We start from the raw sequence: 14017 nt of genomic DNA on the forward strand, positions 1-14017 counted from the left end.
ATGTCAAAAAAGAAATATATATATATATATATATATATATATATATATACATTACAATTAAATAATTTAAGTTTTTTTTATTATTATTGGCAAAAAAAATTCTTATATATTACAATTTAAATAGCTAATTTTAAAAAAAATCATAATAAACTATATTTATAGTAGAGTCTTTATTTTATTATTTTCAAGATAGAGAATCTTGATCATATTTGGAGAAGGCATTGTAAGATGGCAACATACAATTGTTTATGTGTACATATAGATGTTCTAAGATCTATTTCTATGTTCTTCAATGATTGAATTAGATATTTGCTAATGGTCATTGTAAATATGGCTTTTGTCATGGACATATATATTTATCAAGATTGAAGGAGCTAAATAGGACTAAGTAGAAGTAAATAGATTTGATAATATCTTATATAGAAGCTACTTAGAAGCATTATAGACTTAGATTTGACTTTATACATATTTGTAGATGGTTGGTAGAATGAGAACTTGGCCAAAAAATTGGCCTTGTTTTGCACATGTTGATGGCTTATATTACAAGTTGGAAATATTATGTATATGTAGAAAACATGTCTTGCAAATTAAACATGTATTCTGCAAGTTGGACATATATCATAGATTTAATAGAACCTTGTTACATATCTCCAAGTTGAAAAGTATATATGGATGTAATAATAAGGCCTTCTTCAATCTTATTCTTAGGTTTGTTTTAAGAATCACTAATTATCTTGTTTTTAGCAATAGTCATTCTAATTTTAATATTATGTTATCTTTGAGTGAATATCTACTCTTTTTTAGTGAAACAAGAATATATTGAAGTTTTTATTATTTGTCATTTATGTCTTTAGCACTTCTATTGAAAAAAATTAGAAAATTAAAAATTAAAAAATTGATATAACTTAAATGGAATCTTTGTAGATGGCAAGCATAATATAATCCTTAGAAGAAAAGCCAATTGCTTTTTTTAATTCCTAAATAACACTATTGCATCTATAATTCAATCAATCAATAATTTAATGATCAAGTATAATCTATTGCAAAGTCCTTAATACAAAGCAATATTTTGCAAGAATATAATGAAATATTTAACCTTCAACTCCAAGTTTAATGTTGGATTTTGCTTGCCACATTGTACCTCTCCATCAATCAAAAAACTTCTGTAGTTTCTCTAAACATCCATACTAATGCAACAAATAATAAAACAAAGACCTCCACCAATATAACCTCACATCCTCTTCTACACTCCATGTTCTTTGCTATAGCCAATACTAGTTATTTTTAATGCTCCCAATTTGCAATTACCTCCCAATCATGAGCAAACTCTAGAAAGAAAGCCCTCCACTATCATCTACCTTGACTCAACAATGTCTATCACAAATGGACCAACATTGTTTGTTTTCAAATGGCCCATAATGACTACAACTCATCGCCTCATCCACATTTCTCTCCTCTTATCTATCCTCAAATATTCACCCAATATGTGATGCCTTCCTTGCTTCTCAATATCCTCTTCTTGTTGCCTACCAACGTGCCCAATTATACCTCTTGCACATGCTTATTACGAACTACCAAATTGTTGTTGGTTTTGGTCCCATAGATGGTTACAACAAGGGCAAAAAATGACAACTATGATGATGTTCACCCCGCCTAGTGTGCTTAGGCCACCTAAAACCCCAGCTAATCTTTGTCTTTTTTAAACATCCTTTGTCACCATTCTGCTTCCTTTTTATGCCTCCTTGCCCCTAGTTGCCTCTTACCTACTTTGTCACATCCCTAGATGGAGCTTTCCTAGCTCTTGCTTGTTGTTCACAATGCCCCTAATTATAAATCGTATAAGAAGGGGGGATATCAGTCCTATTGTGCAGTTCTACCTTTGTTTCATTCTCACTGTCCATCATTATGTCCATGCCAATGTAAAATCAATGGCTCCACTTTGGACAATTGCAAGCACGTGACATGCCCTTAGCTCTGAGTTCTAAGGCTCACAATTGAGCAAAGCCATGGCAACATGTGATGCCTAGGGATTTTTGTTGGTGGTTACATCGAGTTACTTACAAAGGCAACTAGACCAAAGATAAGAGATGTGTGCTATTAAATTGGTCCTGTACATGAATGTAAAATTGTACTTATTAAGTAGCAAATCATAAAGACAAGTTTTATCTTTTCTGATACATGGTCTGTACAATTGTAATATAAATAGTGTTTTAAATTGGATATAATATAACAGGCTTAGCACAGAGCTGTTTGCTAGTATGAGAATGTTTTTAGTGTAAATCTATTTTTACCGATTACAGTAAGACAACAAAATAACAAAGTATAAGATTGAAGATGTATGCATTCATTTATTTATATTAAACCAATTTGCCCTATAAACAAAAAATAGTAGTGTTAGTATAATGAAATGTAAATGTATAATCTCACTAACATTGCAGAATTACACATAGGCTATTATCATTTTGGAATGTGAACAGTCTAAATACACATATCATGATATCCCATAGATGTATATATTGTTTGATACAATAGAAAGCAGTCACTTTGCTTGGGATATTTTCACCTTGCGAAGTTTACCAACTGACCTGATAACATTGACTGTTATCGATCCTACTGCACAAGATTAGAAAAATTTCAAGATTTATCTACTGCTATGTTTACTGTTTACGATTACGAGGGCATTCCGAATTGCTAAGGTATTGAGAGTGTTCGTAGTGTACACATGCTGGTTTTGGGCTATCGCATTTCACAAAATTTTACTGCAACGGTAGCTCAGCTAAATACCTTACATCCTCATCAGTGTCGTTTATGGCGCGTTAAGTCAGATGTATCAGTATCGTCCCATTTACAAGATTTCAGAGTTGCGTACTTCCAGCTGAGGTAGACAAACGAACACTGCTGACAAAGTGAAAGTCAGATTGTTAAAATTGAGCAGCGTGGGCATCTATTGATTCAGGACTGGTTACACTGTGAAAATGTCAAACAATGGTTTTTTTTGCCATCTTCAGTGTTACTAATGCTGAATCCTAAAAGTCTGTGACAAATACTATATTGCTCTCTTACTGTGAACCCTTCATTTGGATTGACCAGGGGGTTTCTACATATTCTAATTCCGTACTCACACTTGCACATGTATCACATTCGGTGTTGTGCTAACCTCTAATAAGTTGGCCTGGACCCATCAATTATTAAAAGTTCAAGTGGTCCAGACAATGAAGACGGTTACCCTTCATTGCTGAGATAAGAACTGTTCAAACTGAGTTCATTCTCTAATGGACCATGTTTTAAGTTGAATGTAAGATAGTGTGATATTTTCTCGTTCGGGACACCAGCGCGAAGAATCACAATCTAAAAAAGATAACGCGGTATGGATTACACTATCACAGGTTGAAAAGTAAGCCAATTTTAACATATTATACCGTTCGGACAGTAGATTTAAAATCTTACTTCAAAATCGGGTTTTCAGTCAGCAACTCAGGGACTACATTCGGCAATCGAATTAGATCGAAATGTTGATGTAAATAACAAGACTCTGAAGCAAGTAGGGAGAAATCAATGTCAACATCAGTCAAGAACAGTAGACAGAGATATAAACACAGTGGCGAAAAAGTTACAACAAAGACGAATTCGAGTGGTATGCGGCTAAGAAACACAAGCAATGTAGAAGGTCACAACAGAACAAGTTTCTGCACACAAAAAGTTGGGTAGAAAGACGATTCGATTAGGATTAACGAAAGTGGGATCCTAGTCACATGACAGTCTATAATTTCACCGTTCACTGGCCGAGCTCAGCTTTCTTCTTTGCCCACAGCCTGTCCAGAGCACTGTCGGCATCGCCCTGCAAAATAATCGGAAAATGTGTACAGTGAATAATTCATTTTCCAAATCACCACGTCCTTGTATCACGGGTTTTAGGTTGGGTTACAGAGTCCCAAACTCTCAATATTGCAGGATTCCTTTCATTCATCGAACACTGCCACCCAGTTCCTTAGAGCGCTCATTCGACTGAGGATAAAGATCATTTGGACGCATGAATATGCTCCGCGATACATTATGCTTAATATCCGCGACAAAGCCAATACAAGAACGACATAAAGCCGATCAGAGAGAGAATGTCAAGCTAAAAAAAGGAATTGTCACAAACCTGAGCACGGACGAAGCCGCACAAGGCAAAAGTGGTGAACTGGCCGGTATACACGCCGTTCTCGTCAACGTGACCCACATTCAGCTGAACTGAAGCGACATCCTTGGAAGTGATCAACCTGTTGGTCGAAGAGCTGCAGCCGCATAGACAATCCGTACACAAATCAAGGGACTTCTCGAAGACTCCACGAGCAACTGATATTCTTCTCAGGCACAGAAAAACCACGGCAACAGAGGGCATTACCCTCAACAGCACTGACGTAAAATAACCTAAAACGGCTATCATCCAAACCGCCCAAAGTGCAACCAACGACATCCAACACAAGTAACCTCCATCTCGTCTCAACGAAACCCAAACCCAGTCCCGTAGAATCTCGAGGCTTACTGACCATTACGCAAAACAAATAGATGCTGGAACAAACTACCTGTCAGCCACCGAATTCCCAAGCCCTAAATTATAATTCATAAACCATAAACAACAAAAGCGGAAACAAAACGCGAGTTACACACTTACCACTTCCTCGGGATGTAGAGGTCCACATTATCACCTTCCTCGTTCTGCATGTTGGCTGCTGGCGCTACACGCTACACGAAACGACAGACGAAACGGGCAGCAGATACACAGGCGAGGCGAGGCGACAGCGACAAAAGAGAACTCTCGTAGCGCCAGGGTTTAGGTTTATGGGCACTCCAATCCACGAAATTGAAACCCTAAAAGTCGAAAGCTTAGGGCTGTGACTTGAGTTGCCCTGCGTCGTCTGGTTGCTTCATAGAATCGGGGTTGCCTTTAGCTTTTTGGATGATGGATCGAGCATTGAGCATCCGATTTTACGACTTTGACACTGTATAATTATATATATATATATATATAATTATATAATTATTTATTTATATATATATATATATTATTTGGTGTCCACACTTTGGTTACTTGCACAGTTACACCCAGGTATATGCAGGAGCACGAGAGCTCTTGTTTTTTCTGTTCGTTATTTTTCAAATGTTGCTGACGTGATGAACAATACTGAATTTTTAATACGTGCACTTGTGTAGTTTCAGAGACTTTGTTTTCGGGTTTGTCTCCACAGAAGTTGCTTGGCCAGGTTCATTCTGTGAATTTAAGTTTATGCAATGTGGTCGAAGATTTTCAATGGCTAGGATGGCCCTTTAACTGGGGGGAATGGACGGGGGGTGAGAGGTGGGCGGGGGTTTTGGGGTGCGGTAGAAACGGATAGATGGTAAGAACACGGATCACTCAAATGCATCTGATCAGAGCGGTGGTTGGTGACCGACCAAGTCGGGGATGTAGCTCAGATGGTAGAGCGCTCGTCTAGCATGCGAGAGGCATGGGAATCGATACCCCTCTTCTCCATAACGTAACCGCAATTCAAGGGCAGGTTAGATGGAATGTAAGACCAAGCCTAAGTGCACATACCTGTTCCTTTTACAGTAGTAAGTAGGGAATCAAAGATGAAAACAATAGTTTCATTCAGTGTCGCCTCGCGTCTCTCCGATGTAGGTCCGTCCTCCCTCCGCACTTATTCACTCCCTCCACTGGATGTATATTCCCCGCCATGTCACACTTCGCACTCATTCAGCGAACTCAAATTACAACTCTTATATATAAATCACCAACCTTCCACTACTGACTATATTACACAGACGAAAAAAAAAGAATATGTCAAAACTGAGAAGATTGGAATAAACATCTTGAAACAACACTCAATTCATTTTCCTGTTGCACACTAGTCGAGCACAAACCCTAAAAGTTAGTGTTTAGGTTGCTAGAGATATCTGAGAACCAAGCCCCACATGAGTCCTTCGAACCAGCGAAATGCGAGGAAAATGCTGCTGAATCAAACCAGATCAGCGTCCAAGCGCCGATGGAGCGACGGAATCTCGCAAGTTGAACCCACGGGGTGTCATCCGTATTTGTTGAGGTGGGTGCGGATCACGTCGGCGTAGCGAGTATTGATGGATTTGTTGGCTCTCATCGTCGCCAGGGAGCCCTGATGTGGTCTCGTGTGGTTGTAGTATTGCTCCGCAGCCATCTGCATCACAATCCCGATGTGTTACGACACCGAAGTGTGTCCCGTTTACCCAGCCTGTGCCGCGGAGTGCAAAACCAGCGATGCTTTCTGGTTCAAAAGCTGGTGATAGCATCGAAACCATGCTATCGTGTTAACTACAACTGTGATTCTTTTAGAAGAGAGAGACAAACAGTATTCCGTTTTGTCACAACGCCTGTCATGAGTTCGAGGTGGCTTTAGGATTTCCATATTTAGGGCGAAATTGCACAGAAGGTGTTTCAGCATTGGGAAAGATGTGGATGATGTGTTTGGTAAGATTTTTGAACTCTGCAAAACTGTATAAAGCGGTTGTCCGAGTTGTCTTACTTTGCCTTCCAATGAGCTCCCTGGTTGAAAAAACTTCTTTGTCCCCCGTCCTTCTTGCTACACAAACACAGAAAATCGAAAATGGTTATTGGTGACCCTGTGCTAAGCAACTCCTGTCCAGCACAAATGTAAACCTATGCAATGATCTGCGTTCTTTGAGAATGGCAACAGGCGGTGAGAATCTGCACATCGCAGTGTCGCTACCACGTGGAAAGGAATTTCTGAAGGTAATTGGTGGTATGGACTCATCTGCTAAGAAATGGTAGAAGTGTGGAGAGGTATTCACCAAGACACTGCGCAATTCTAAGTTCCGTCCGGTGTCTAAGACAGTCCGAATGGGCACGAGTGATTACAAAGGAGACGCCGCCGGCTCTGTCGGTGTGGCGATCGACCTTCTTGATTTCTTCCATCCACGGCGGCCTGTACGCATACAAATCTACAGCAACTGTCGGATCTTCGAAAGTCACATTGCCTCCGTCAAACATGTTCTTCGCCATGCCCCTATATGCAGCCATTGCAGCAGAGTACGTTTCCAAATCTTAAAGCTTCAACAGCTCTTCAGCATCAGTGATGAGCCGGAGAAGAAGGTGATCCGTGGCAGGAAGTTATTGAAGGGGCTTCAAGGTGTAATGCGCAGACGAGAATGCTCAAACTCCGCCAGAGCAGTTAGTTGGCAATATATCCGTGACTTGCCCATCCGATGAGAGACAGTACACTGCAACGTCTGAGCAGGTAGTTGGTTGCATCTTGAAAATGATCTAGACTAATTTTAGTGGCAAAACGACGTCTCTGTCGCATTCTATCCCCCGAACACACAACTGAAAGTTTGGAATTTCAGAAGAGCATCACCGTTTCCATCGACTGCGGCACTGTTCAGGCGACTTTCAATTCCAACAGCCCTCCACATCCCCCAGAATTGTTTTTTACCAGAAAACCCAGATCTGAAGAAACGTAGCAGAAACATGCTACTTACGATGCTGTAACTGTCAAGCAACTCATTGGCAAACACAAGGACCGGAGAAACACAGAATACTGGAGCTTAGTAATGCATGACTACAGAATTCGCTGAAACAGCCCTCCTTTGTCGGGGTTATAAAGGACCTCATATTTTACAATTAACTCGGCCATTCCACCAAGCCGCTACACAGCTATATTGATGCTTCTGGTCTCGAGTAGTCAGTTACGTAGAATACACATAGAAACCAGAATCGAATCGCTACAAATCTATACCGTAATTGAGTCTATGGCATGTTAGCAGAAACCTATGGTCATTGATTCATATACAAAGTATTGATTGCTACGAGAGCTTTGTCAACTGCTGGAGAATCGATTGTTTAGTTACTGGGTGGACCGTCTCACAATGTGTCGTCTCTTCCAAAGTTCATACATCACCGTGTGAAATGCGTCGTACTCTTCTGGCGGAGCATGCCACTGGAAGTGCTTCCGCGCCAAGAGCACCTGGCGATGGAGCTCGGCGTATTGCTCATCTGTGACGGCTTCCAAGGTCTTCTTGAGCAGAGGGATATCCAGAGAGGAAACCACAATGGAGAATTTGGTCCAGTCTAGGATATCTTGGAAGGGCAGGTCGTAATAGTTCGCGATCACCACCGGCACGCAACCGTAGTACATGGCGTCTCCGAGACGCGCCGTATTCACCTCGAATCCTTTGGCGTGGAGGCAGAACTTGGTGGTCAGCAGAGCTTCCGAATAAGGATACGGAACACGACCCTTATGTACTAGTATTTTGCTGTCGTTAGCCCATGTCCGTTCAAGATCCTTTCGCACAGGGGAATTGAGAGCGCCTGCGAAGAATGCTAATCTTTTTCTGCATGAAAAAGCACCGGTTTGAGAGTGAGTCATTTCAGCACCATTGTGAGCTGTTCAGCAGATTTCGGGCAATTCGGTAAGCTGTAAAAGAAGTTGGGGTTTGCGAGCTCACCTCTGCGTAATTGTCCTAACTTCCTCAGGTTCTTTACCGAGTCGTGGCCAGATTTGCGGCACTGAAGCATCCTTGTGTGTGATGTAAGAGGGGAGGAAATAGCTTGCAGGGCAGAGCAGCTGGATTGCGTTCTGTCGGACGTCAGGCACTCTGTCCATTGCATTACGAGCAATTGAGTGACAGGACAAATAAAAGTGGTCCGCGCCGTTGCTTCGGTTCCAGTAGCTCCATTGCGAACGTACATCTGTGATATAATTTGCACAAAAGCTTTGCAAGCCTCCAACGTTGATACGTTTGTCCATGCGAGCCTTTGTAATGGAAACCGGCATGAAGAAAAAGTCGGCCTCGGATGCAGTTTTAGTCAAGAAGGTACTCGTCAATAGTGATTGCTGGAAGAACTCCTCACTTGCGTAATTCCCTGAAGGTACCTTGTTTCCTGACTCGAAAATCATGTGAAATGGATCCTTGCGGTCGTGAGGATACACGAAAATCCGTAATTTGCGCTTCATTTCGGCGTAATCCGACTCAAAAATTCGACGAGAATGGTAGGGGCCATAGTCTTCATGAACACCTGATACATCACAGAAAGAATATTTCAAGGATTGCAGAGTTGGGATCAAACACAATTAAGAAGTCGCAGTCGTTACCACACCTCTGAGGTACTCGAATTTGATGTTACTAACCTGTCTTTGTTAATTTCCCAGCAAGCTGCTCCAAGAATGCAATGGCATCCGGCAGTTTCATCTTCTCTGCGTGTCCGTTGTCAAGGGCTACTTTTTCCACGGAATCGTCATTCTCTTCTTTGTCTTCCTCTTCTTCTTCCTTACCGTCACCAAGTTTTACCACCATGTTTGTCATTTTCGCCATTAATTCCCCAAGCTGTTCCTCATCTTTCCATACTTCCTCTATCTCTGCTCTTTTGTTACCCACATTGGTGTCTACCATACTTCCTTCTTTCTCGTCAACGTGATCGTCTACTATCTTTTCCTCCGAGTCCTCCAAGATCTGGTCATGTTCGCTCTCATTTGCTTTTCGTCCCAATTCCCTCACGATTGTACCTTCTCCCATGGCTTTCGTCTCATTTTCACCGGCGAAAGCAGCAGAATCTCGGTTTGGGTGGACGGTGTGATGATCAACGTACATAACGGTTGCTGTGCTATTGAACAGGTACATGAAGCACCATAGCAGCCGGCTGGCAAGCAGCAACGTGAAAAACACGGTCACAAGCAATAGGCAGATACCTCGTCCTGGTTTTGAATTGCTGCCGTTGCGCTTCCGAGTTCGTCCTAATTCCGAAAACAAATTGCCACCATCTTCCAACAGTCCTGATCTAGCCATCTAGGCTGATCCAGGTATATCTCTAACCCTGCAAAACCTACTGATTACTCTCCGAAGCCTTCAATCCTTAAAATTGCTGTCGTCTCTACTTAGAACACCTTTCACCGGTGAAGCTGGAAAAATCGTCAGTAATATCCCTCCACTCTGTAGAAGCACAGAGAACTGTCGACTCTAGAGCGATCAAAAACGAGTATGAAGCACTTGAATTGCAGAAGTATCGATGGTGGGAACACAAGGCCAATTTATGACGCAACCGCACTAACTCTGAGGGCAAAATCTATGAGTGACGAGATGGAGTAGGATCCGGAAAATTGAAGAATTTTCGGTTTGGGTCGAATTAGTGGAGGTTTCGCCAGACTACAAACCCCGGGGAGACTCCACACCTTGAAATCACACCAGCAGAGCAACGACGGACTGTTAAAACACACAAGACAAACCTCGAACATTGAAATTCACTGAAAGAAAAACAGTGGACGAGAGTATCCTCAGGTGTCCTCTACCCTCCCACATCCAGACGTCCAAATTAACTTGAATCTGTGCAGCAGCGCGGCCAACTACTGGAAAGCTACGAGATTCCCTCCGACAACACCAACACGCTCTTAAAATTACGTGTGGGCAGAAAAGTCCTCACAGCTACAAAATAAATAAACCCTTGCATCCCGAACTAGCCAGTGGAAACTTCTTCATAGACGAGTTTCTCCTGTCTTTCCCACGGAATACCTTTGTGAATCTTACTCAAGTAGATTAATTTAAAACCCAAAAGTCTAGTTGTAAACGGGAGAACCGCCACATGTGTATCCCCCAATTGTGCATGCGTTTAGTTTCCCAACCCAGACGTGACGCCGGGTGACAACGAGACACTCAAACGGGACCAAGAGTGGGGTCAGCCGCAATCCCTCGTCGTATGTACCACTCTTCATCGTCCATGTGCACAATTTTTTCTACAGTCACGTCTTTTGTTCCCTCATGCAAGATTTTCAATGCATGGACCTCCCCCCCTGACCCCCTCTACCAGTTCCTGCACAAAGTTTGATCCCTTCACAGGTTGTGGTTCGACGTTTCTAACACTCGTGTTTTCTCGTCAAGGGAGTGGTGAGGTGGAAGAAGCAACCGATGACGTCGCTGGAAACGTGCTTTGGTTGGCTCAGCGGCGGCACAGGTCTATCAGTTTACCAGTCACAGCGTGCTGCAGTCCAAGCCATTGACCCGCACTGTGTAGAGCAATAGATATTGTGCACATCGCAGGACTTCGGCGACCTTGTCGCCTCTGACTGTCGTCAATCAAGCTAATCAGGCATCTTTCCAGTAATTTTGTTTTCCGCTTATAATCCTCCATCGTGTGAACACTTTCTTCCTGACAGGGAAGGTCTGCATGGCTGTAGTGACAATTTGAGTTTCTGAGTAGGTGGTCAAGGTACGCGTATTCCGAGTACTTTAACCCTAATCATATTTGACTGGAAGAAGTGGGAGCAGGGACCCACTTCACTACTATTTTGTTTTTCCACTTACCAATTGTTGAAAGTGATATATTGGCTAGAAAAAAAATCGACTTTTGAAGAACATCTTATACTTCATATGTTCTACTATGTAGTGCGTCCTTGTCCCAACAACAAGTTTTAAAGATTTTTGTGTTGTTAATCAAAACATGTTCACAAATGACCACAATGAAAAAGAGTCTCCTAAGTCTATTTATATATCTTTTTTCTCAGTCGGAAACAATTGTTCCGGAAGTTCCATTCGCCGAACTAATGGTATCTGTATGCGATGAAGTCAAAATCTCTAATTTAAGACTTATGCTCCACATCGTAGAGTTGGTTTGTGACGTTTATACCCTTCGATGCTTAATTCCAATCATACCCAGAGTCAGCTCTGAGAGTCAATGTTTGACAGCTCTCAAAAAGAGTCCACAGGACCTTTACTGGAAAACAAAAAACACGGCGACTACAGAAGTGTTGAGGTTTGGTAGTTACACAGGTGGCATTTAGCTGGTCCCCTTTTCTCTCCAAAGCAAGCAGAGCGTGGACAGCTGAGAAATTCCCAAAACTCAAACGCCAGTTTAATATGGTGTTTAAGATGCTGGAGATCAACCATCATATTGCGAGAAAGGGTCTCTACATGGTAACGCTTCGTATATCGTGCCATGAGCCTGATTGAATGCGCTAAATTTGGAGCTTGGTTTATTGCCCCATAAGTGCCCGTTTCCTGGAAATCATTTTTACTTCAACTCGGGCATAGTCAAGACTGACTAAGACTGAGCACCTCGGTTACGCGTTGCATTCTGGCCACTCAATCCGCACTGTCAAGTGCGAAGTAACTGTCGCATGCAATTTTCTACGAGGTGGTCGGTCTAACAACAACCCCAGAATATAGAAAACTGATGTTTCCTGCGACGAATCAAGTTCATATTGCGAGAGGTTGGCCTCTTTAGTTAAAGCGGACGATGACATTAAACTTAGCTAGTTGGATGGTAGAGCGTTACCATTGGCAGGTAAGCATTTGAAAAAGACAGTTGCTCGGACGCTACAGCAATCGCTCCACGGATTGATGAGTATTCAGACGTCATATCCACCTGGATTTGTATGCTCTCGCTGGAACACTTCAGATAATGCATCTGGATGCAGAAGATCACTAGAATACCCGCAAAAAGTTGTCGCGTGCTCAAGGATGGTGCAAAATATGAAGTAGCAGGAGGTGGAAGCGCCCTAAATTGCTGTAAATTAACATTGCTTGAGTAAGCATTATTTATCACGATGTTCATGACGAGAAGTAACTGTAAGAAAGTAAGTACTGCCGTTGTATGTACTACCACTTAATGCTATACATGGCAGAAAATTAAAGAGAAAAGTGATGTCATAGTATTGACTAGTGCTAAAGAGTGCAGAGACTGTACTTTTGGGAGTTTGGTGGTCAACGTCTACTTAGAGTGGAAGCATTTACCCCACCCAGATACAACCTGGGTTTCGAAGCTTGAAGATTGAATTTGTTGTTGGAGGGACAAAGACACCGTTGTCATGAAGAAGAGCTTTTTTTATTTATGTTTGCTTCCTGAAACTGGCGACAGAAATGTATCTGTGAAACTTGGCACGATGGTGGCACTTTACTTAACCTAAAAAGCATCACCGAGCTATGGTTTCCTTTTCTCTGCCAACTTGAATGCTTCATGTCTTGTGAGCGCGAGGTAGTTGCAGAAGCACTTTACCATCACCAGTATGAGAAAACGTGAATTTGTAAAATGATTGCACAGTACCAGAAATTTGTGAAACAACATCACCAAATTAATTCAGTCTCATAAAACTCGTAATGTTAGCTAACATGTTGACTAAGCATCCTTGACCTAAAAAAACACTAGTTATTGCAAATACAACTTCAATTTTTCAGACGGTCAATATCATTCGGACAGACCAGGTACAAGTCCAAGTTCGAACATTCAGGCAGGAGCTCTTACATCTTAGACCTCTACAAAGAGCATGTTCCTGGATGGAAATGCTACCTTAATTCGGTGATAATTCACACACTTGAGCTGGTATCCCGCAACACAATCGGTACGCGGATGAGGCCTAATCCAACACTGTCAGAGATCTAATCACTTCCAATAACGATTAAGGACAAAAGATATCTATCTGCAGCTGCATTCTTCACTATAGGCAGACCCCTTTGGATCAACATGTCTGGAGAGCCACCCTCAGAAAGCATGGATTAAGGTAGACGACCTATTTTTGATAACTTATGCATTTTAGCATATTTGCAGTAAGTGTAAAAATAAAATAAAAATTATTCCGTGTAGGGAAATAAAAATCTGGAGGATTCCAGGTGTTGTCACACAATTTGGCCCAGAAACTGAATTAATATAAATGTTTTAGCTGAAGATTCTCTTTGATCCATTTCCGTCATTTAGGCCAACCTAATTCCAACAAATGGTGGGTTACAAAACCAAGAAATGTGGCACCTAATTATGCTATATTATTCCACCCCAACCAAACAATAACTGCCATCTATATGTGGAGAATATTAAATGTGGGGAGGCTCCAAATAAACATCAACTGGGTGTTTTCGGGACAATGTTCACCAGCAACAAACTGTGATATGTAAGTGGTTGTATCCTCTTTGTTGTGACTATTTATGAGTATGGTTTCCATGAATGCTGTTGTAAATTAAGTTGGTGTTAGAACATGGATGGTAGTATAAAATATTCCTACGATGA

The 14017-nt window shown here is 41.7% G+C and overlaps 3 protein-coding genes and 1 long non-coding RNA gene across 5 annotated transcripts; all 4 read right to left on the reverse strand.

Annotated features, from left to right (window-relative positions):
* Positions 1-3700: 3700 nt before the first annotated feature.
* LOC112278053 (small ribosomal subunit protein eS21y) lies at positions 3701-4784 on the reverse strand. Its single transcript, XM_024511064.3, has 3 exons — positions 4658-4784; positions 4145-4277; positions 3701-3838 (listed from the first exon to the last, which is right to left on the reverse strand). The coding sequence occupies exons 1-3, from the start codon at positions 4705-4707 to the stop codon at positions 3776-3778; spliced, it is 246 nt and encodes an 81-aa protein (XP_024366832.1). The 5' UTR covers positions 4708-4784; the 3' UTR covers positions 3701-3775.
* Positions 4785-5822: 1038 nt separating this feature from the next.
* LOC112278052 (uncharacterized) lies at positions 5823-7279 on the reverse strand. Of its 2 annotated transcripts, none has more exons than XM_024511062.3 (3): positions 6826-7279; positions 6540-6596; positions 5823-6194 (listed from the first exon to the last, which is right to left on the reverse strand). In XM_024511062.3, the coding sequence occupies exons 1-3, from the start codon at positions 7052-7054 to the stop codon at positions 6010-6012; spliced, it is 471 nt and encodes a 156-aa protein (XP_024366830.1). In that variant the 5' UTR covers positions 7055-7279; the 3' UTR covers positions 5823-6009. The 2 variants fall into 2 exon arrangements, with proteins under 2 accessions (XP_024366830.1, XP_024366831.1); XM_024511063.3 differs by having other exon boundaries at positions 6893-7274.
* A 321-nt stretch (positions 7280-7600) lies between these two features.
* On the reverse strand, positions 7601-10911 carry LOC112278051 (putative glycosyltransferase At5g11130). Its single transcript, XM_024511061.3, has 3 exons — positions 9162-10911; positions 8479-9049; positions 7601-8364 (listed from the first exon to the last, which is right to left on the reverse strand). Exons 1-3 carry the CDS (start codon positions 9814-9816, stop codon positions 7878-7880), a joined length of 1713 nt encoding a protein of 570 aa, XP_024366829.1. The 5' UTR covers positions 9817-10911; the 3' UTR covers positions 7601-7877.
* Positions 10912-11483: 572 nt separating this feature from the next.
* Positions 11484-13549, reverse strand: LOC149986180 (uncharacterized). Its single transcript, XR_016501239.1, has 2 exons — positions 12707-13549; positions 11484-12526 (listed from the first exon to the last, which is right to left on the reverse strand). It is a non-coding gene; the product is annotated as an uncharacterized LOC149986180 (long non-coding RNA).
* Positions 13550-14017: the final 468 nt, after the last annotated feature.

This window comes from Physcomitrium patens, chromosome 26 (genome assembly GCF_059467195.1).
Source record: "Physcomitrium patens ecotype Gransden chromosome 26, ASM5946719v1, whole genome shotgun sequence".
NCBI lineage: Eukaryota > Viridiplantae > Streptophyta > Bryopsida > Funariales > Funariaceae > Physcomitrium > Physcomitrium patens.